Here is a 23,829-nt window from a genome sequence, read left to right on the forward strand (position 1 = left end):
AAAAATTCTCCTTTCTATAAAAAAATTATCTGTCCGGTTTGCTTTGAAAAGTGTTCCAACTAGAAATGCATCAACAGGCTTTGCAGAAAGCTCTTGCTGAAGCTCGAAAACGGGTATTGCAGCTACGGGGTTTGGTTCAAAAGACATGGATTTCATTTCCAGTTCCATGAGTCTGTAACACAGTAACTACAGGGAAGCAACAATGAAATACAGTTGTCTTTCACTGAGCCTGGATGTGAAAAGAAATTAGACTTGTTCATAGACTGCTCACTGGAGCAAGAGGAGCTGCTGCTCCGGACTCCCAAGACTGCATTCAAGGGAGGGTCAGCAGCCAAGTCAGGCTGGCAGAGATGTTTTCTGCGGGGCCTTGGTGCAAACATGGGGAACAGACAGTGGGTGAGGGACCTGCATATGAGGGAGGGAAAGAGGGAACACAAAAGATCATGGGGAAGACCTTGTAACTTTCCCAGAGCCCTACAGGGCTTTTATTAAAAAGTGCCAGCTGGGAAGAAACCTTTCCCTGATTCCTTCTGTTGGACTTCAATATTTCTAAATAAGCAGGTTTGTACTGGGCTGTAGCTCCTGGTGAGAACAACCCCCAAACCCTGAGACACTGACTAATCTGTCACAAGGGAGAATGTCCTTATCCTGCCTCCTAACTCTAAAATGAAGGACCTAATTCTTCCTTGCCATTTTTTTCCTGACATGAAGAAGAAGGATCTTTCTAAATAGTCACCAAGCAGAGATGGATCAAGCTGCCAATATGTATCTGAATCTGCAGTTCTGAAATCTCAGGCTGTTGACATCTGTGGCTTTGTTTTGGGGCATTTTCTCTTGAAATGGGCTACACAGTGAAAATTTAAATACATTGGATCATTTCTTAATTGTACGTAAGGAGTGCTTTTTTTTTTTTTTTTTTACAGAGCACACTTCAGAATAATTCAGCAAGGACTGTTTGCTTCCCCACTGTGTGATCTGTAAAAGGATTGTGCAAGGTCATACCAGGAAACAAATAGGCATCCTATTCCCTGTCCCACAGGAGCTTTCCAGGTGATTGTGCACTGCCTCTGGTTTTGCCAGTCATGGTTTAAGTTCCTCGTGATCCTCAGACAGTAGATTGCAGGAGAACATCAAAGGAAACCAGTTGTTCCTGTGGTACCTACCAAACATGCCCCTTGCAGGGGCTGTGAAGCATTATTTTACCTGCTTTGCTGTGGAGCATTGCTGTTCCAGGCGGCATGACTTGCCTGCTCCTGCCCTCCCCCTTGGCTGGCTGTCATCAGAGGCACCCGGAGAGGATAAAACAAGGTGGGCTTGTTTTTACTGCAACTCCTCCATCGCTATTGCTTGTTGATTCATTATTACTGAATCTTCATCTTGCTGGTGCTAGCTAATGGTCACAGCTCACAACAGCCTTATTGTGGACCGTCACCATGAACACACTAATTCACAGCTCACATCATAGGGCTTATGTGGCTTTCACTTCCTTGGTGTTTCTCAGAGAATAATTTCATTTTTACTCCAAACCTGAGCCATCTTTCCAGAAAAACAACACCAAGTGTCTTAATATCAACTACAAGCAGATCTCTTCATGTCTTACATTCATTAAAAATGCTCTTATAGGAAGATTTATTCCCAGGGCTTTTACCCAGACTTCTGCATGGAGCTGGCATAGACATTATGTAATAGCTAAATCTTCATTAGTTATATCTGTTTGCTTTGTGCCTTCATGGCAATGATGAAAGCTGTAAATAAGTGTATTGTCCCATCTTAACAAGGATAGCATATCCATCAATAAGGACACCTACTCTGCTGAGATCTTTGCAAGGCTGTACAGGGGAGTAAATTAAAGGGAGAACAACATCCTTCATCTAAAGTGTCCTTGTTCTGTCACTTAATGTTTTACCCTTGCTAATATCTTTCAAAGTCTGGCTGTTAGTCAGAAAAGTCACTCAGTAAGTATGACATATTTTATCCAGTCTAAGTCTGCTCGGTCCTAGAACGATTTTTCTAGGCAGCCACAGCTGGAAGTGTGACTTGAAGTTCCTCCTGTGGCTTCTCACTTTAGTTTCCCAGCAGTCATAGAAGTTTCCTGGTGGGGATGCATGAGGATGGAAGGGGTGACTAGAGGAGCTGTGGCAGCTCAGCTGAACAGGGAGGTGTAAACCCTTGTTTGGGGTGGCAGATGAATTGTATGGTTAAAGGTGGATGTGATGAGACTCAGTAATGTCTGCTTCAGCCTAGACTGACCAGTTAGTAATGCCATGCTTAGCCCAAGGCAACTGCTTTCACTTAACTGTCCCAATTAAGTGTAGCAAAAACTATATGCTAACTTGAAACTGCCCTGTATGTCAAGGCTATCCTTAATCTACACAGAAATGACAGTGTCACAGGTCCACAGTGCTCAGGCAGGGGCTACAGGTAATCTTCGGGACAGAGTGAGGGGGTGATAAGTGATGGTCAGTGCTATTTGCTGGGATCGGTACATGCTCGCAGCTCCCTGCCAAGGGGAAAGCCCAACAAAAGTACATCCCACGTGAGCCCGCCTGCCTCTGCACCAGCATTGCACGGGGCTGAAACTAAGCAAGCGCATCCTCTATGGGGCTTTTCCCTGCCCCAGAAGCGGACAAGGGTAGTCTCCAGCGCGGGGAGCTGCGAGCTTTCCCCCTGGTCCGAGGGGTGCACAAAGGAGCCTGCCAACGTACCAAAATTCCCACCGAAACCAGCACCTTCCCCGGTTCTTCTGCGTGGTGCGTGTCCCACTGCCTCCAGCACGGGTATTCCTGACTCACCCGGCGGTTGGATAAACGAAAACAAAAACAACGCAAGGAGACTTGCGGCGATGGACTTGCTCCAGGTTTATGGGCCGGTCCAGGAGTGAAAAGCGGAGTGTGGCCTGCAGAGGGAAGAAAAGAGCTGTGGTAGCGCTGCTGCGGCTGCCCGGGGCTGCGCCTGGCCGGGGCCCTCCGGAGCGGGTCCTGAGCGAGCAGCTTGCCTTTAAACCTTACAGACATCTAACGCCCGTTCATACCAAACCAAAATTAAACTGCTGGATCTCATTCAAGAGTCATTCCCCCCGAGACAGGGCTGAGAGGGAAATATTGGTTAGCTGAATGCCTCACCCACCCAGCACGGAGAAAAATTCCCCCCGGGAGGTGAGACGTGAGGGCTGGCTAACGTCTTGCCTCGTTGCATTGTTATCTCTATAGAAGCCAAACTCTCAATCCATTTAGAAATTCACTAATTGTCATTGGAGCTATTTGCTGACAACTGTGAAGTACCTTTGTAATGAAGAGGAAGTACATTTATTCGTTAACATTTGCAAAAATAATTACCTGTCACTTAACTGAACATCCTTTGCCCCAGAAACACTTGCTCTTCAACACTTCTGGGTTTTTTTGGTTTTGGGTTGTTTTTCTTTTTTTTAGCTGCCCACTTTGAAAAGCCACTTATAATTTCCATTCCCTGAAGGGCTCATTCTCAGCTGCTGTGACATGAGTGAGGCGCATACTCCACAAGAGGACACTAAATGTCCTGTCACTTTTGCTGCAAGGAGAGGAGAGCATATTAACTGTGCTGCAGGAGGCCTCTGGCAGTTGGGTTGCCGCTCGGAGCTCCTGCTTAAACTGCGAGGTTTTACGGGGCTGCTGCTCCTCTGCAGCCTGCCCTCCACCTCCGTGGGGCATCATGATCATGCTGGGTGAGGCTGTGGCTGCAGGGCTCAATGCCCATGGGTCCATCTCTGACCAAGGAGATGAGACAAGTGAAGCAGCCCCAAGCCCCACCATCGGAGCTCCAGAGGGTGGCTTCTGCCCCTCATTTGCTAGCGCTGCTCTCAGCCCTCCTGAAGACAAAAGAAAGACTGCACGCAGCCAGGCATGTGCTAGGGAGTGAGTCCTGGAGAGAGGAGGAAAAATGTTTTGGAAGATAGAGGAGAAACGTCTCAGGAGGGGAATGGGAAGAGGATGGAGACCTGTATTACTTAGCTCAGCCTTCGGTGTCTGTTACCCCCGTAAGTACAGCCAGCGCCTCCATCAGCACCTGTTTCTGCCATGGGTAGCACCCCACACCAGCTTCATCCCCTGTGTTCACCAGCTCACCCCTCCCCGCCGTGCCCAGTGCTTCCTCTGCCACCGCTCCCACCAACACAGACAATGTAAGCCAGCCTGTCCCTTAGCTTTGGGGAAGCAAAATTCAGCTTCACCTACATCGCTTGGAGGCTTTGAGGTGCTCTGCCTGCGGGGAAAGATGGGTTTGCCCTAACGGTTGACCAGAGTATTCGAGGTACCTTGCCAGGTGCCCGGGAGATAAGCAGAAGCAAAGCAGTGTGCCTCCTCCAAAATCAATAGTGCCTGCTTGCACCTGCTGGGCTTATGCTGCTGTAATAGCTTTCACTCCGATGGCTGCTTGTTTGTTTGTCAGCTGTGTTGAATTTTTATTGTTTCCTGGGCATGTGAATTCCCCAATTGGTTCCCAGGGCAAGGAGTGCCACATCTCCTGGGGGCGAATAGCCACCAATGTTGACTTAGTGCATGGAGCAGGAGGTAAGCGCTGTCCTGCTGCTGGGGCCTGGTGGAGACGTGCACCTTACAGCGTGATCCATGCTGCTTCTCGCCTGGGCAGCAGCCAAGGTGAGTGTCACGCAATGCTGGTATGCGTCACCCCCTCAGCTGTGGGCAGGGACGGCGGCCGCAGCCCGGGGAAAGCATGAGAGAAGCACGCCTCTGCAGCCAGCCCCAAGGAGTGGGAAGAAGCAAGTCCTGCCTGAATGGGATCGAGGGTAGAGGGCCACGAGACTACTGAGCAGCGAAGAAGGGGACTGCCACAGACACACTTGAGGTATCATCCGTGCTTGATGTACAGCCACTGCAATCCTTCTCAATTGCACCGGGGTTGATCACTAGGGCTTGGGATGATCCACTTGGTGTAATAACACTTGACAGCATCCTGCCACCATAAGCTAATATCCTAGTGGGTCAGATGGAGCTGTGATAGCTCGCAGCTGCTGGGAACGGCTTGTTAGATGTGTTTACTTTTCAGGGGTATAAGCTTTCAGGTGTCTGCAAGTGTTAATTGCTGCTGGTGCAGGGCCTTGGGAAGGTGGGGTGAAGGTCTGGGTTGGGAAAGTACTTTGGGTTGGGCTCCCTGTGGGGATCAAGATTCCCAGTTTGGGAAGACTGGGGATACTGGCTATGTTGGCGTATTGGGCAGGAATTTAATGTGTTTCAAGATCAGGTGTCTATCTTTTTGCTTTCGGGTTCTGTGGTGTTAAGAGGGAAAAGTGTGTGGGTGAGCGTAAATCAGCTCTGCACAGGGAGAGCTGCCTGCTTACACCTGGGGATTTAAGCTTCCAGATATTTAATTTCTGGTAACTGTACTTCAGCTTGTTGAAACATTTCAGTCTTGAAAAGCATCTTGTGGATAATGAGGTACCGCTTCCAGAGAGTCTCGGACTGAGGAGCAGGGGTGGATGGGCACCTTGCTTTAGCAGAGCAGTTAATGAGCACGTAGGTAGGCAGCATTGGCAAGAAAACACTGGGACAGAGGGGTAAAACAAATTGAGAGAGAAATTTTGTTGCCTCCGTTGAACCCAAGAACAAGCAAAGCTCACTTCAGTTTAAAATGTCCCATCTGGTATGTCATGGGGACCACGGATGGCAGAGGAAGGAGATGGTTCTTCTTTGAGGGCCAGAGGACTGCCTGGAGAAGGCTTGTGCCACACAGCCAGCTCTGTCATGGCTCTGCAAACCCTGGTAGGAGCCTTGAGCAATCTCCCAAAGCTGCGCTAACACAGGAGCAGAGGGGCGGCGTGACCCACACCCTCATTCAGTGGGCTGGTGGTGTCAAGAGGGCTGGGCTGGTGTTTGGAGACCTTGTTTCCAAACCAGGCTGGTGTCCTCAGCTGTGTGCCCTGGTCCCCCATCGGCAGGTATGAGATAGCTGCTGACAGAGGTAGCGGAGGGACCTTTGCAGCTGTGTTTGAGCTTGAGTCTTGGTGGCTGGTGTCACAGTCAGAACCACCTTATGTGTCCCCCAAGCGTTCCCCTGGTTTTTTTTTTTTAGCATCCAGCTACAGCCCATTGTGATTTCTTTACGCACGTGCTCCAGGGTAAGCCCTGCTGAGCCTGCCAGGTTGGCAGCCCCAAACCAAACCTCTCCCAGAACATCAGTCATAGACCTTGCCTTTGCCTGCAGCCCAACCCACTGCCTTGTCTTCTACAGCATCATCCCTCCACAGAAGCACTCAGGAAACCTCTCCAGCATACCTGTGATTTCCCTGGTGCTACAGTGGGTGGGCACAGTGACACTGTCTTGGAGGGGTCTTCACAGCACTGTGGGCACTCAACAGAAAGGAGAAAAGTAGCTCTTCCTCAGTCAGTGGAGAGGGAGGAGAGATATCTCCAGAGGGTGACCTGGGCCAGGCATGGTCTGGAGATACTTGTATTTATAAACTAAGGAGGAAATGGATGCCACAATCTCCCCTAGCTTTGAGGGTGATGTCAGGAGCCAAAATCTGTGGGAGGCAACTGTCTTTTAGCATCATTAAGAACCGCACCGAGAAGCTAGGTCTGTGCCTGTCTGTCTCAGGCTCTTGGGTTATGACCATCAACTGAAGCAGCTGCAGGGACCATCGTGGACTCCTGGTGCCCCTGAGCAGGGCCCTGGTGCAGAGGGAGGTGGAGGCATGGGTCATGCCAGGCCCCAGCGTTAAACGGCAGAGAAGGGCTGGACGCCCCACGCACCTGAGAAACGACCCTGCCACCCCAGGCGGCTGGCTGGCAGGGTGGGGAGGAGGACCTGTGGCTGGCACTTTGCTGCTGTGGTAGGGGACAGCCCCCTCCTACCAGCCCATGCCCCAGGACAGCTGCTGCCTCTGCTGCCACTGCAGCTTTCCTGACTCATGTAGGTGACCTGGCATTGGCTCTGCTTGCCACGCAAGCAGCTTAACTCCTTCGCTGCTGGCCATGTGCACGCTGGAGAGTCTGCCAAGACAACTCAGCTGTCTCCTCCCCGTGCTCCCCCTGTTGCTGTCTGCAATGTGTATGTGCACTGTAACATGCATTCCCTGTCTGCTGACCGTCCGCTGGGGCTGTGGTCTCTGCAGCATGGACAATGCCTGAGCTGCAGCACAGGACACGGGAAGAGGGAGCACACGGCTGGACCCAGTGAGGAAAGGGGCACTGGTGCCCTGTCCTGTGGCTGGTCCTGCTCCTTGGGTGCGGGTGCAGTGCTGCACCTATCCTGCACAGATCAGTATCCTTACCACCTGCACCAGGAAGAAAGACCAACTCCCTTCTAGGGCAGCTCCTCTTAGGAGGAACTTTCTCCTATAGGATGCTGTGGGGAAAGTGATGTGAAAGAGCTGGGGGACATGACAATGTGACACTTATCTGTTTGCTGTCCCAGAGGCTGTCACCAGTGGGTAAATGGGCAGGAGAGGGGACTGCTGGTAAAAGGATGCAGGAGCATCTGGGAGGGATGATCACACTGCAAAGCTGTGGGGGAGGCCCGCACTGATGAACCACGGAGCCAAAGCTCCTGCTGGGGCCTGCTGGGAAAATGTTAGCCACAGTCCTGCCTAGCTCCGGCTCCCCCACTCACACCTTCTCCACCTTGTTAATTATTACAAGGGAAGCAATGAAGGCCAACTTGCACCAAAGTCCAGTGTGAGAAAGAGAATGAGCAGTTCGCCTGCAGCCATGAGCCAGCCGACCCCAGCCACCACAGAGCTGCCCGCGCTGCTGGGGGACACAACAGCGGCCTTTGGGGTGGCAGACATCATCGTCGTGGTTTTATACTTCGCCTTTGTCCTCACTGTCGGGATATGGGTGAGTCCTCAAGGTGACTGGGTTTAGGTCTGCCTAAGGTGGAGAGCCTTTGATCCTCCCTGGACCCCTCCTGCCTGCACAGGGCATCCTCTGTGCACACTGTTACCCCAGGGACTATTGAGCAGGTTTGGGGGTGGCAGTGACCTTCCTGCGAGCCCTCACCACCACCCCCACATAGGGACAAACAAGGGGTCATTCCCTGGACGTTGTTCTAGGGATGATGACTACCTCCTGTGCTGCAAAGTTGTCTCACACCAAGGTGCCAGCAGGCAGGGGACAAAAGAAAATCCAGGGTCAGGGTGGAGGAAACTGAAGTGGGACTTTAAAAAGCTTTGGAAAGATTGTTGTTAATAATTTGTTCATGCAGCTTTGCAAAGGCCTCTTTCATAGAGACCTATAATGTTCTGGTTGGCTGAAGTGTTCTTTCCTAATTGGTACATTCAAGCAGAAGTCATTAAATAGGTACAAGCAGCTTCTTTCCAAAGCTGGACTATCAAAAACCTGCACCCAGACAGGCAGAAGCAATGGGTGAAGCCTGGCATACTTAACAGATGCACAAAAGCAGTTTTGGAGCTAACGCTGAGATCAGGCATTCAGGCTTCTCCTGGCTTGGTGGCAGTGCTGCTCACCAGTCTGGGTGCCACCATGTGCATACATGCTTCGCAGCAAACCATTTTATTATGGTGCCTGATGGCAAGTTTGTGGTTGCTGCAAACAGCAAGCACACTCAGCCTAACTCACACCGGAGGGGCTTGCTGGCCTATGGACATCCTATTGCTCTTGAAATCACTGAAGTTCTCATGCGGTTCCTGGATCAGGCGGTGTGATGTGGCCATGCAAGTGTGGGGCTGCTGGGAACCCTGAATCCACAGCAGTGGGAAGAAGCAAGGGCAGCAGGAGCTGCAGCAGGGCATTGCTAGTCATGCTGGAGTGCACCTGCATGCCGTGCCCCAATGCAGTCCTTGCTGGCATCCCACGGGATGCAGGGTTGTCCTCTGATTCTTACCCCTGTGGCATTTTCTCCCCTATTTGGCTCTGAAGACATTTGCTAGGGGTGCTGGACAGTGAGGAGGGAAATGCTTCCTTTGAACGCATACCATTGTCAGAAGGTGGGCAGCCTTTCTTGGAGCTGCAAATGTGTATCTTCACATGGCTGAGAGCAGACAGACCCCTGGATTTCTCAACATTAGATGCCTTCCACAGGGGCCCTTGCTTCACCCCGCGTCAGAGCCATGCACTGAGCTGTCTGTGCTGCTCTAAGCGAGGCGAGCCAGCCTCCTGCAGAAACACCCAAGGAGTAGGGCGAGGGCGGTGCAAAAGGGTGCTGGTGGGATGTTTCAAGGTGGGTACTGGGTCTGACTTGAGGGTGGGTGAATGGAGGAAAATACTTTTCTTTTTCCTGTGCTTCCAGTCATCGATACGAGCAAGCCGGGGGACTATTGGAGGCTATTTCCTAGCTGGACGATCCATGACTTGGTGGCCTGTGAGTGAAATGCATCCTTCTCTTCCTCATGGTTCTAAAGCAATTCTGGATGTAAGGAGGGCAGGTCTAGTGAGGGGACCCAGTCCCTGCGTGTTTGATTGTAGTCTTGAGATTAAAAGGATCCACGCGGAATCGTCCCATGCAGCTCTGTTAATGGGCTACAGCCTGGAGCTGCTGGGTCAAAAGGATAGCTCAGCATCTTCAGTTTTTTTCAGCTCTCAATTTTCTGCGAATGTCAGCAATAAAAATGTTGGCATTGATGGAAGTGAGGGAGCGCTGGCTTCTAGCTGGGTTTGAAAGTCTTTGGTCCCAACTCACCAAAGATACTGTTGTCCCCAAGCCAGGAAAGCGTTAGGTAATCTAGGAATGTGCTATCCAGTAAAAAAGCATTTAGAAACCGAAGAAAAAGTAATCCCAAAGGCCAGGACTTTCCGAGGCTTTGCTGTTTAGAGTAAAGCCGAGATTATTGACTAACGATGTAAAGAATATAAACTTCAAACCACCAAAGCATAAATTTTCACTATGAAGAAAAAAAAAAATCTATTGAAGGCACCTTTACTTGGGAGTGAAAGGTACATATAAAGATAATTCAAAGTTTGAAAGGAATAAAACCACCACAGGAATAAAGATCCTTCTCAGCCAGTGCCAGACTCTAGCACCATATATCTCTCCAGTGAGTAACAGAATGCACTTCTCAACCAAAACACTGCATTTTTTTTATTTCTTTCCTTTGGATGTACATTGCCCATAAATTCACTAGGCTAGATTTTCAATCTCTTCCATCGGTGACACACCCTCCCCTCTAAAATCTGTTATTTCTTAAACGTTCTTTATATTCCTGTCTTGGCCAAGTGACATTTAATGGAAAAGCTTGGCTTGAGGGTTTTCTCTAATTTGGAGGGGGAAAAAATTAAAGGTACCAAAATGAAACACTTTTTCCCCAGCATCATTCTCTTTTTCTTTAAAAAAAAACAGCCCAAAAACATTCTCATTGCTTTTGGCACCAAGCGCAGGTGGCCACAGACTGTGTTGGCTCTGGGTTCTCCTGACTTACCATTCTAGGTTTAAAGCAACCTCTAACGCTGTTTGCTTTTCAGTTTTGTTTGTCAGAGAGCTGATTCAACCTCTGCAGCACTCCTGCAGGCAGCTCCAAGTGACTTTCACCTTGAGTACATGACTGGCTTACATGTATTTTATTTTATTTTTTTTTACAGGGGTGACAGATTTCTGCTGTGTGTTAGACAGCCTCAACTAAATCCTGATATTACATTGCTGCTCCTGTGCAATTTATCTTCCGTATTTGTGTGTCTGATATAGATATTAGGAAAACTGTTTACATTTCTTGAGAGCATCAGTCCCTGCCTCAGCTGCAAATTCATGTTGCAGCAGCCAGCTCTCTAATCAAGAGTTTTCTTAGACAAGAAGGCAGAGCTGTTGGCAGGAATCAGTGTGGTTGTTGATGCCGTATTAATGTTTTACCTTGCTCAGAGGTGAGAAGCAGATCAAATTCCATCATTCCTTGTTTCACACGTAGCAGTACTGAGGAGAGAAAAGCTCCTTGTAGGCCGTGTGTCTAAAAGCAAACTTCCACTAGAGACAAAAGGGCTAGACTTGTCCTCCGGGTAACTTCTCATTTGACCCTGTGAGAGATTTGTCGTTGGTGTACAGAAAGGAGCTTGAGGCGGTATGCCAAATAAAAGTAGTAATTAAGTCAGATTGTCTTTGCCCTGTTCAAAGCGCCTTGGAGCTTGTATTCTTCCAATTAGAGTGCCAATGAGCCATGGCGGGGACAGCCTGCCATGCCCACAGCTTGCAGTCAAAGTTTACTTGAGGCATTAGCATTTTCCAGCCTACTGAAGAGCCGAATATCTTTGAACCTATGTGTAGACATTAAACACAAAAGGCCTGCATGTTCCTAAGGTCTTCCCTGCTATGGTTCAGGAATCGCCTCCCTTAGGAGGAGCTCCAGGAGAGCACCGCGGTCGCTATAGCTGTGTAAAGCACCACGTGCATGTGCAGTGCAAGACTTAAAAGAGGCTGGGCTGTCAGCGAGACATGGAGAGGTAGAGCAAGGGGCAGTGAGGCTGGAGAAGGTGTGTTGTTGGCTGAGTAATAAGGGAATGGGAAATGCATCGTGTTTCACGGACACTCAGGTGTCTGTGGCTGCCACCAGACTTCCCTCACCTTGCCGTACTCCCCATAACAGGCACGTATCTCAGGGGAACCACTAACAAAGTGAACCTCGATTCTGAGATGAAGCTTTGCATTGGAGTGGGGGTGGTGGAAGGGAGCAGACACACCCATTTTAAGACATAAAACCATAGCTGCTTTAAAAGGAGAAGGAAAACTCAACTCTCCATTAGCACCCAGCTACTGACCTGCCAGAAGCCAGAGAGAAAAGACAGTACCCAGGGGAAATGCTTGGGCTGATACAGAAGTTTCTCAGGGTGACTTTCTGGGTTTTGTGCCTGTGTCATGTGTTTCAGATTGGAGCATCCTTGATGTCAAGCAATGTGGGCAGTGGCTTATTCATCGGCCTGGCGGGCACTGGAGCAGCTGGGGGCCTTGCTGTCGGGGGCTTTGAGTGGAACGTAAGTCAGTTATGTTGTCAACTAAGATGTCACTGTTTACAAAGGGTATGAGGGTTTGTCTCCAAAATCAGATGCTTAACAGTATCAGCAGCTACAAGTTCTCAAGCCTCAGGAGAGAAGCCTCCAGACATTCAGACAGCCTTAAAAACATGAGATCTTTATTTTAGTTTAAGTGGAATCCACTAAAATTATTAGCTCTTTGACCTTCCCAGAAGCACATGGCCATATTTTTAAGCTTTAGTCTGCACTCATGAAGATTAAAATTAAAAGATAATGAATGTTGAATAGGTACTTGGATACTCACAGGATTCTGGGTACAGGGAGCTTCAAAAAAAGCAGCATGTGGTGCTAAATTCAGTGTAAAGCCATGAGAATCGGCAACCCTGTATTCACCTGTCAGCTGCCAAAATGTGACGTCTCTTGGGTGAACATCTGGGTGTGAAGGCAGGTCTCATTCTGCCTTATTGAAGTGGCCTGGAAAATTGCCACTGACACCACACAGAGCATGAAAACCAGACCCTTTGTGTGTGATGCTAATGAAATTTCTCAGCTGCAGTGATGAGGAGTGAGATTAGTGCCAGCCTCACAATAAACATCACTCACCTAACTCTAAATCTCTTGTCTGTATCAGCAGAGAGTGCTAATACTGCCGGATACTTGCCAAGCACAGGCAGGGCCCACCAAAAGCTCTTTCCTGGGATATCTATTCACTGCACTGTTGTTTTTTCTAAACCATTAAGATCACCTTGAAGTAATCTGTGAAGAAACTGGTGCCTGTGTTCAGCCTGGTGCATGTAGGACATACCAATATCACTTTAAGTTCATCTATTTAGTTCATTTTAGAAGCCCATTGAGACAAGATTGTATGTCAGGGAAAATCTAACTTCATGAGTTTAGATTCATTTCTTTCAGATTGGAAATGGGCCTTAGAATGCTGTTATTCTCTCCCTTTGCCATGGGACATCACTCAGCTGCAGGGATCATATAAGCATCTTTTACCTAAGCCAGCCTCTGCCACTGCAGGAGTCATGGCTGTTCTCCTCAATCACTCACAACCTCTGCTCACCGGCATTAGTTTCATTTCTGGTAACTTAAATAGCTGATCAAAGTAAAATTTGGACTAATGTAAGGTACTTGGATGAAAGGTAATGGCCTGAGACAGCCAGGTGATGTTTGATAATCCAATGGCTTTTATTTATGTTCAGGATCTTCTGTTTGGGCTTTTGCTGTGTTTCAGAGAAGAAATATGTGATGGGAGATGCCTTTACACCTTCCAAAAGACCTTTCACCTGTTGCAAAGCAACTGAACTGCCCCTTTATCTACCAGCAACAGAAGCACATCTGCGTCAGCCTGCAAGGAGAACATCCCAGCAGAGTCTTGCTGTTGCTTATTTTTATGCTCCGCAGGGACAGTCTGCTGCCTCAGCCTCATCACTTGCTAATCAAGCAACAAACAGATGCTCCCATCCTTCTCTGAATCACTTAACTCTTCACTGCCACAGCATCAGTGGTTTGAAAGGCCACCAAATACCGCACTATCGGTCAGAGATCCAGAGCAACAGAATACACCATCTTGCCTCAAAGGAGGATGGAACAGGACGTGCCACCCATGACAGAGAGACACAAGGCTTAGTAGGATAATTTCAAAAGCTTCTAACTAGATTGTAGTAATTCCTCCATTTGTCATGTCATCTTCTGAGCAGGGAGAAAAAGTCAGACTGCCTCCCAAATACACTGCATGGCACTATACCTTTCTGCTTTCTTAGTATGTCCACTGAAAGAACAGAGGAGAAGGATGTTCCCATCTGTTGACTCACGTACCTTTATTTTCTCTGTCTCCTTAACAGGCTACCTGGGCACTTCTGGCTCTTGGCTGGATCTTTGTCCCTGTTTACATCGCAGCAGGAGTGGTCACAATGCCCGAGTACCTGCAGAAGAGATTTGGAGGGCAAAGGATACAGATCTACATGTCTGTACTGTCCCTCATTCTCTATATATTCACCAAGATATCCGTATGTATCCAATTGAACATGACCCTTGTGTCTAGGGCAGTGGTAGGTCATCTCGGCACAATGCAGGGCTGCTCAGAAATAACTCGATGTCCTTGAAAGGACCAGCTCAGCTACCAGAAACAGTAGCAGTGTGTTAGTGTGCTGCTTTGCTCCAGTAAATACCTGCCTCTCTATTGATCAGGGAGACCTATCCTAAGAGAGAGAGCCCTCATTAAACAGCAATGCACAGTGAGAACTTTACAGGGATTTGGCAGCTAATTACTGAACAGTATAAGTACCATAGCTGTCTGCCTGCTTTTCCTCTTCTATCAGATCAAACCTTAGGCAGTATAGACAAGGGAACTGCGGCATTACCCCATCTGAGGATCTGGCATGCTGCGTCTTTTAGGTGTGAAATTCTCTTAAATTATCATAAATCTGATGTTGTTTTATAGCTGAGTTTTCAGCATAGGTGTGTTGTGGTTATTCTCTCTTCCTGTGACTTGTGTTGTATAAAAACGGTACGGTGAAAGGGAGGTAGGTTCTGGCTGAAGACAAAACTCGGCATCTTTCCTGGATTGCTTGTAGCATTGTACCATGCTAGCAGCCAAAAAAAGCAATGTAAGCTACTCGATATTTCTCTTCATTTAAATGCTGTTAATAAAAAGGCAGAACTTAAGCTCAGAGATTTGCTAAGAGCTACCTGTGCCTTTGGAGAGAGAGGACAGTATTTCAGAGTCCATTACAGGGTCTGAAAATGTCAGTCCTTTGTCTCCAGCTGATCATCCCACGGCCAGTGCAAGTCAGTTTTCATAGACCCTACTGAAGTGTTTAGATGCCAAATTGCCTTGCAAGACATTGACTGGAGATGAGGCACCCATGTGCCTTTTGCAGCTGGCTTCAGGGTCCTCCTCCCAGGCTTATTATGCCTCAGGTCCTGGGAGGCGCATGCAGAGGAGTTCCAGGCTGGGATTATGGGATAGATTTCCTCTTCTAATGGCCAGCTCTTGGTCATGTCACCCATCGCTGCCACAACTGCCTCTGGGAGCGTTGCTCTCTGGGCTTGAAACATTGCCCAGGATGAGGTCTTGCAAAGAGGTATTTGAAGCCTCTTTAGCCATGAGGGGTAAATCGAAGATCTCTCCTGCGACAGCACTACACTGGTCACCGCTGCACAGTCAATGTATGGGCAGAACCAGACCAGTCTTTCAAAATGACCTTCAGCAGAGCAGTATTTGCCAGTGCCTTTTAGAGCAGGACCCTGGCCTCAGTCATTGCTGTTTCATCTCAGTGATTTCTCCTCTGTGCAGCTAATTCACGCGTGGCTGACGGATGTGGCTGGTGGACTTTATGGACATGACAGGTGCTTTCTATTAAGCGGTGCTATTGTTTGTAGAGAGCTCATTTAGCAGCTGGCTGGACAGCAGGCAGTTGGTTACAAGAAGGATTTTTCTCCCTGTGCTTTTTGCCCAAACTAGGGCATTGCAGAGTCTTCCCTGCTTGCAAAGAAAAACAGAGAGCTCAATAAACAGTGTTGTCAAAGGACTGATCCTGCATAGCTACCGAGTGTTTGTATGGAGAGCAAAAAAACCGGAAGACACGGTGACTCCTGTGGATGTACTGACGGTGTTTGTCCTGTCTCAGGGTTGCGGAGGCTAGGAGTTGCACTGGGTGTGTGTTTTTAAGGTGCTTATTTCAGGCACAGCAAATAGAAATCTTGCCCCATCCCTTCGGTCTCCCTTGGCAAATGTCTTCACCTACATCTCGCCCCATACCAGATTTGCAGGTGTCCTTCAAATTCATTTCCCAACATAAACATCTCCCGTATCGCCTTCTGCATTTCAGCGATGTTATCTGTATAATTCCAGGTTTTGCCCAGTTTCTGGTTTCACTCTCTCTGCCAGCAGGTCCAAGCAAAACAAAGCCCATGGGGGTTTCTGTATGTCTATCGAGGTCCTCAGCAGGTATAACTAGTTTTTCTGGAGTCATTCTAGTATGTTGAACTGCATGAATAGAAAAGCAAGCTGTTGACCTTTTCAGATAAATAAATCACGGTGCAAGGCATCAGTGATTCTTCAGGGGTTTCTCAAGCAGGATTGTCCTCTGGCCACTAGGCCACCAACATGTAGTCTTGGGAAGAAACTGGTCTCTGCTATTTGCCCTCCTTTCCCTCCCATGTACCTGTGGATACCCGGGCTCCTGCTCCCCATGAGTGTCTTCACAGTCAGCAAAAGCAGTGACAGTTTCCACCAATGCTTCTCTGTGCCAGTGAGGGTTACTTACCATGAAGGCTGCCTGTAAGATAGTCTTTATTTTGATGACTTTTTAACCCTTGGCGTAGGACCTTGATCTTTACCCTCCTGCTGCCCCAGCCTCTGAAAGCGCTGACCTGGAGGAATGATTTTCCTTACCCTGAGAACAAGATGGTTCACAGCCAACAGCCCCATGCTCTCTCCTCCTCTTTCACTTCACCTTCCTGGTGTCCTCCTCCATCGATGTTTTCAGCCGCAGAGGGCTGCAGGCTGCTTTATTAGATTTCACTTGCACGGAGCGCTACTAATGCCAGACTGCCCTTGTGGTGTTTTTTGTTTTGTTTTTTTTTTTTTTTATTCCAGACAGACATTTTTTCTGGAGCATTGTTCATCCAAATCTCTTTGGGCTGGAACCTCTACTTGTCCACTGTGGTCTTGCTAGCAGTGACTGCTGTCTACACCATAGCTGGTAAATAGCTAATTTTGAAAGAAACATTATAAACTGGAGCCTAGGATATATTTCCCCTTTCCTACACAGGGGTAAGTATTCAGGTCCAGGTCTGAGGGAGAGATTCTCCCTCTTGCTGGTAGTACCTGCCCTGTCACTCCCAGCTGCTGGGGACCTCTGGCTATTCCCCTCTCCCTTCCTGCTGCAAGGGAAACTGGTATGGGAGGAACATTACTGTTTTCTAGAGGATTTTTTAACGCTGCAGAAGGTTCCCTGCTCCCTCTGTGCAGATAATCACCACTGCCCATATTTGCTCTTTTTTTCTCTTTTTTGTAACATTAACAACTTTAGATATTAAGATGCTGAACTGCTTCCGAATCCTCTCATAAATGTAGAAAAGCCCTTTGGGCTGTGCCTCACGGGAGGGCTTGTGACAGTTATAGGCTCCTGGGGACCAGCTCAGTGCCAGCTTCTCCCAGTGGCTCTGTCCTGAAATCACAGGGCTGGGGCCAAGGAAATCGCTTTTCCAGGTGAGGTACGTGTTTCATGTACATGGTGATGCACTCCGCCTGTTGTCTCTGGTTCTCCTGACAGGTGGCTTAACGGCTGTGATCTACACAGATGTGCTGCAAACCCTGATCATGGTGCTGGGAGCTTTGGTCCTCATGTTCTTAGGTAAGGGGAACCTGCGGTCGCATCATGCGCTAGTTCAATGGTCCCAAGGTCATTAGACCTTAGCAGGTACCTCACCCTTTCACGTATGATGCACAAATGAGTTTCAACCACTCACAGAAGTGGTACCAGCACAACTAACATTTGCCAGGTTGTCAGACGGGCTTCCTCCTTTGCACTAACTGTATGGAGGTGAGGTTCTGCATAACTTCACAGCAAAGGTTTGAATCTACCTGGGGTTGCCAAAGGGCTCACAACACTGCATTCCCAGGGCCAAATTCAGCTCTCGCTGTGCTTATGTAAGTTCAGAGCCATTATGCTGACTGTCCCTGTTGACTTTGGGAGTTACTGTGTATTCACCTGGGTGTAACTGAGCATTATAAAAAATAAAAAAGCAACGACGAACTGACCACCATCAGTCTTTGCTTTAAGTCTTCTTAGCAAACAGAAATACAAATTATTTCATGTCATACCTTCCTGCTATAGCTCTTGGAGGGTGTATGAGCAAAGACTTGGCATTCCAGAAATGTGACATTCAAGTCACAAAAATGTATGTTACCTTACGGCATTGGCCAAATATCCATTAGCTCAAAGGTACCTCATCCTAACATCGGTAAGAGGTGAGACATTATGGAAAGCAGTAATATTTTCCATTATGCTGGGGACATTGTGGGGATTAGGATCATGGAGTTTTTCCTGCATGGATCCTCTTCCAGGATGCACTGTTAAAACCACAAGGACTCTGGGTGAGATTCAACTGACTCCTGTAGAAACCTTGACTGCCAGAGTGAGGGTGGAATGAAAAGAAAGGGTCTGAGGGGAAGATAAGAGTAATTATGAGACCGAGATAAAGAAATAACTTTGTAGGATGCACCAGACCTTAAATTGCTGTCATTTTCTTCTCAGGATTTGAAAAAGTTGGCTGGTATGAAGGACTTCAGGAGAAATACAGCACAGCAATACCAAAGATCATAGTCCCAAACACAACCTGTCACCTCCCACGTGCAGATGCCTTTCACTTGTTCAGGGATCCAGTCACAGGAGACATTCCCTGGCCTGGCCTTATATTTGGTCTCTCTGTGCTGGCTCTTTGGTGCTGGTGCACTGACCAGGTAAAGAGTCTTTCCCTCTGCAGGCAAACCACCACACTATTATTTACAGTCCACTCCTCAGCTGGTGGATCTGTCAGCTGAAACACAACCGTGTCTCACTGTGCTGGAGTTACTACCTTTTTACTAGTCTAGACCAGAATAGCTCACTCCTTCCACCTTCCCAGCAAGCTGCTAACTTTGTGCACTTCTAGATGCAGAGAGAGCAGGTTATATTCTTTCATCTTTACCTCGCTGTGGGCTGGTGAGTACTGGGAATCTTCATGCAGTTAGCGGGACAAGGGTATGAAAATGTAGATGCGGAGCTGGCTCTGCAGTGACCTTGTATGACCTCCAGACAAGCCATTCATATTCCTGAAGGTCTCACATTTCTTATTCCTTTCCAAGCTACAAACAAGAAAAAACGGTGTTTGTTTCTCAAGACACAGTGCTTTTGTGCTTTGAGATGGGATAATTATGAAAACCCACCACTGAACTTTTACCAAAACACACACAGTCTGCTTCATCCCTTGTCTCTTGCTGCCGTACAGCTGCTGTCTCCAGTCGTCAGGGTGGCCTCATTTCAGTCAAGGGCGAAATGATTCCTGTAAAGGAAATTTCCATGCTGCCCTCCCGTATAGCCTGTGCACTGAGCTCTGAGCAGTGGCAGCAGGCTGCAGTCAACCGAGATGGGAAAGTTGCCATTGGCATGCAAAACACCCTGGGATCCTGCTGGATGAAAGTCATCCATGGGAACGAGAGTCAGAGAGAGGATGGATCCTGCTCTCTCTGTAGTGCTTCTGTTTTACCCTCTGCTCCCTTTCTGCACTGATCGCAGGTGATAGTCCAGAGGTCTCTCTCTGCCAAGAACCTCTCCCATGCCAAAGGTGGATCGGTGCTGGGAGGGTATCTGAAAATCTTCCCTATGTTTTTCATTGTCCTGCCAGGAATGATCAGCAGAGCTCTTTACCCAGGTAAGCCTTCCCATGTTCCTTGCCGCAGAGCTTTATACCTTCCGTGACCCTAACCCCACACAGGTCTGCCAGCACTTTTACACCTCAGAAACTGCTGACTTCCAGCCATATCCATATAGATTCCTGTTGTACAATGGTGTTCCCGTGCCCTTCCTCTAACTCCAGTGCTCTCACAGTGGCAGAATTCACTGGGAGGATCCATATGGGGCCAATTTTGCCACTGGGGTCATATAGCTCTGTGCTGTGGATGTGGCACGCACCCACCTGTCTGTCTGAAGTCAGTGTGATGAAATACACAGAGCACTGAGGTTGTCCCTCAGGCCCTATGGGTTATTTTCATTAGGTGGTTGGTGAGAGTTTTAGCAATCTACCACACAGATTCATGCAGTTCCTGGTGGATTATGCAAAACACCCCTCTTTTGTGAAAGACCAAGGATTCCCCTCCTGTTGTCTCCCAAGAGGCTCTCATTGCTGGTTCCTCTGGAGCCTGCCACTTCCCAGGAAGAATACCCTGGTTGGGAGGAGCATTCCTGGAGGAAAGTCCCTCTCTCTTAGATTTCTTCAAATAGGAGTAAGTCAGCCTGCAGCATCCTTGGTAACCTAGCTGACAGGTTCATGGAAACAGTCCATTTCCCACAAATAAAAACCCAAGCATTACAATTACACAACATTCAGAAGAGTTATATCTACACCCTGAACAGAATTGCAAAATGTCATCTTGAAGTTTCACCTTTACTTTACGATGTAAAATGTTCTTTAGCTCCACTCATTCTAGCTGTATTCCAGCTGCACTTCTGAATTTATATGAAACCTCACAAGGCCTCAAGATTTGTTCCCTCAAATTAAACCACCCATGGCTCAGTGGGGTTTATTGTGATTTCTTGTTTTTCTGTCTTCTACAGATGAAGTGGGCTGTGTGGACCCGGACATCTGTAAAAGGGTCTGTGGAGCTGCAGTGGGTTGTTCCAACATTGCTTACCCCAAACTTGTGATAGAACTCATGCCCGATGGTGAGAAACCTTTATACTTGTGGAGGTGGGCTTGAGCCACGCCCTGTGTGAGGGGATCAGACTGCCCTTACCCATCCTAAGGATGAGGAAATCTTACCACAGTTACCAGACATCAGGATGAAAAAACAGTGCTGAGAGGCCAAAGGTCTAGTCCTGATTTTCCTTCTCTTTTTTGCTTCCCTAGGGCTCCGTGGTTTGATGATTGCCGTGATGATGGCAGCCTTGATGAGTTCCCTCACCTCCATTTTCAACAGCAGCAGCACTCTCTTCGTTATAGACATCTGGCAGCGGATCCGCCGAAAGGCTTCAGAGCAGGAGCTGATGATTGTGGGCAGGTCCATACATTTCTTTATGTCTTGTTGCTCTCGTCATCTGATTTGAGTGCAACATTTACATTCCCCAGTCTGGACTCACTAGAAAAAAACTGGTGCCTAAAATATAGAGCAGGAATACAGCCTGGGAAAGAGCATTAAATTTTCCAGCTTCACCTCAGATAGAGCTGGTCAAAGGGAAACACTGAGTGTACCACTGAGCTAGGTAGATCATTGCTTCTCCCTTCTTTTAACTTAACAAAAATACTGCCTTAAATGCAACTTTTAGAAAAGCCAAAGGTGCTCTGGAGTCACTGGTCTCCGGCGGTCTCTAAGAACATGTTATTTTTGCATCACACAGGAGTGATACTCTACAATTACTTCTTTTTCCCTGGGAAAAGTGCAGAGAGTTGGGCCTCCCAGCTCTCTATCTCTGTGATAAATTATAGTGCCCTTTGTGAGCAAGCTTTGGTACTGCATTATATCAGGGGCATATAAAGTACTCCTCCTGACAGCCGAATTTAAGCTGCATTCTGCACGTTTGTGGTGCTTTTCTCTCCAGTCATGAGCATTAAGTTTTAAAGTTTGCTTTCAGGTGGTTGAAGGCTGCAGGTAATCTCATAGTCCACCACTGTAGAGTAGTGAGAGGGGAAGTACCGCTTGTTCAGCAATATGGGGACACCTCTATAACATACAGCGCAAAGATGGAAGGCTATGGTATGCACCTGAGACCCCAGAAGCAATTTTAATAAGCAGCAAATGAGTTGGGATTTGGCAAAGGCACTAGATTGAGCATGTTACCTACTTGGGAAGGTGGCAGAAAGATTGCTTCCATAAGCTTTCAGCTCCGTCTCTCTGCCACATCCAAGACCTAGTCTTTGAAGAACATGTCACTCTCTAGGACACATCAGGTTGAAGGGCTTGCACTGATCCAGCTCATGGTGGGAGCCACCATGCCCTTATGGCTCTCTTATGCATGTTGACTGGCAAGTCCCAGCTCAACTTGCTCCGAAATCTGTGAAGTTAGCTTTGGGAAGTGGTTGACTTGACTTTCTGGAAGAGAACAATTTTCGCTTTTCTGGTGTACACAGGGAAAGGTTCTTCTTGGGAGTGATTGTGGATTTTTTCTTAGGAAACTCTGAGAGCAGTTGGAAGTCTGTTTTGCTGCAAGATTTCATTTTCAGGTGGAGTCCACTACCTGCAGAGCTAATACAATTTTATCCTTGTCTTCCAGAGTCTTTATCCTCATCCTCATAGTCATCAGTATTCTCTGGATCCCGATCATTCAATCAGCCAACAGTGGGAAGCTCTTTGACTACATACAGTCCATAACCAGCTATCTTGCCCCACCGATCACAGCTCTCTTCATCTTGGCAATCTTCTGCAAGAGGATTAATGAGCCTGTAAGTAGAGTGTCAACAACCAATTGATATACATATTTAATTTGATAAAATAAATAAATAAATAACTCTCTCCTCAGTACCTAGCCTTTGAGACTCTTTAAACTCAAAGCCAGTCCAGCTGAAGTGTTACAAAGAGGCAGCCTTTTCCTGGCATGCGTTAGTGGATCTTAGCCCAGTCTCTGGTGTATGTGTGTTTGCTTCCAAGAAACTACTGCAAGTGGTACTGTTTGGCAGTCTCATTTGAAAGCATGAAAGGCAAAGTTGTCCCACACTTTATGGGCAAAGTATCAAAGTCTAGTTGGAGGCATGTTTTTAGGAGGAGACTCTCGCATTATCTGTGCTCTATATGTTCCATGTTCAAGGGCAGAAACAGAAAATGAAGATTTTTAACTGAAGACATCCTCTTTTGATGCATGTCAGTGTGGGTTTCCATCAGGCATGAAAAGTCTTGGTCTAAGAAACAGATGAAAATAAAAAGGAAGGAAAGGGAAAGGGGGAAAGAGGAGAAGGGAAGGGAAAGGAAGGGAAGGGAAACTTCAACTAAAGGTAGCATGCAGTGACCTTTTCTTTATGCTTGCCTTTTCTCAGGGTGCTTTCTGGGGCCTCATGATTGGGCTAGCTGTTGGTCTTGTTCGGATGATCATCGAGTTTATTTATAGCACACCGTCTTGTGGTGAGGATGACAGAAGACCAGCTGTGCTAAAGGACTTGCACTACCTCTACTTTGCCCTCATCCTCTGTGTCCTCACTGCGATTGTCATCATCCTCATTAGTTTCTGCACCCCACCAATCCCTGAAGAAAAGGTAAGTGACTTGCAGTGACACCCTTTTCTCAGACCCCCCATTTGGTTTCCAAAAATCTCTGAAATCTGTCCTTTCCTGTTCCTCCCATGGTTAAGAAATGGTGTGTAATGCAAATGCTGCAAAGAAGCCCTTGCTCCTCAGCTTTCTATTCCCCAGGTCACATAGTGTTAATGCTTCCCAAGGCACTGAGTGCTTCAGATTGAGTGTGAGTTCCCATGCTGTGCCTAGAGCTGGGCAGACAGTCCATCATAACTGAGATAGAAAGAAAAGAAGAAGGGGCAGACAGTCCATCATAACTGAGATAGAAAGAAAAGAAGAAGGGGAAGAGGATGAAATCATATTACAGAGCACTGCTGAGGAGGAATTAAATCTATCTAATTGTAGCATCTACCCTGTTTCAGCAGAGCCAGCCATCTTGCAGGCAAACAAGATTAATATCTTTTGCAACACAGGCATTTAGGAAAATAACATTTTGTCCCAATGTGATCTCAATTACTTTTAATAACTTTGGGTCAGACACAACTTTCTTTTACTTAATGCATTAAAGTGGTTCAGCCTTGGGAGGCTTTATATAATAAAACCTTAAAGCCAGTCCCAAGTTTTAAAGCAGCTGTCAATATAACAAAACTGCCATCTACCCCCGAACAAAGGTTAATGGATAGATTTAAAAACCCTATTTTTTTTCCCCCTGTCTAACTGCATGGGGAAATGACGGTGATGCCATCACAGCATTTGCTATCTGTTGCTTCCTCATAACTTGTAAAGCATTAACCAGTTCCATCAATGATTGATTGAACGCTAGTGGTGTCAAAGATACCCAGCTCCTAAAGATTACGTGAAAGCAGGTGCTCAGATAGAGGAGAGGAGGCGAGAGAGAGACTGTCTTTGTGTCTGCTTTGAGATAAAGTCTCAGCTTTTATTAGCTATCAGAGGATCCACATGGGAGAGACAAATACGGGCAAGGAGGCACCAT

General features: G+C 47.6%; 1 protein-coding gene across 1 annotated transcript in view; it reads left to right on the plus strand.

Moving 5' to 3' along the window:
• The first annotated feature begins 4,481 nt into the window (after positions 1–4,481).
• The window catches only part of SLC5A9 (solute carrier family 5 member 9), a 29,165-nt gene continuing 9,817 nt past the window's right edge, over positions 4,482–23,829 (plus strand). The window contains exons 1-13 of the mRNA XM_055724575.1: positions 4,482–4,839; positions 7,632–7,829; positions 9,241–9,312; positions 11,799–11,903; positions 13,751–13,915; positions 16,510–16,615; positions 17,189–17,269; positions 18,173–18,378; positions 19,193–19,328; positions 20,231–20,338; positions 20,523–20,673; positions 21,884–22,052; positions 22,641–22,856. Coding sequence (XP_055580550.1) covers positions 7,680–7,829; positions 9,241–9,312; positions 11,799–11,903; positions 13,751–13,915; positions 16,510–16,615; positions 17,189–17,269; positions 18,173–18,378; positions 19,193–19,328; positions 20,231–20,338; positions 20,523–20,673; positions 21,884–22,052; positions 22,641–22,856 — 1,665 coding nt within the window. The 5' untranslated portion in view covers positions 4,482–4,839; positions 7,632–7,679. The remainder of the gene's footprint in view (positions 4,840–7,631; positions 7,830–9,240; positions 9,313–11,798; positions 11,904–13,750; positions 13,916–16,509; positions 16,616–17,188; positions 17,270–18,172; positions 18,379–19,192; positions 19,329–20,230; positions 20,339–20,522; positions 20,674–21,883; positions 22,053–22,640; positions 22,857–23,829) is intronic.

Source organism: Falco cherrug, chromosome 12 (genome assembly GCF_023634085.1).
Source record: "Falco cherrug isolate bFalChe1 chromosome 12, bFalChe1.pri, whole genome shotgun sequence".
Lineage (NCBI taxonomy): Eukaryota > Metazoa > Chordata > Aves > Falconiformes > Falconidae > Falco > Falco cherrug.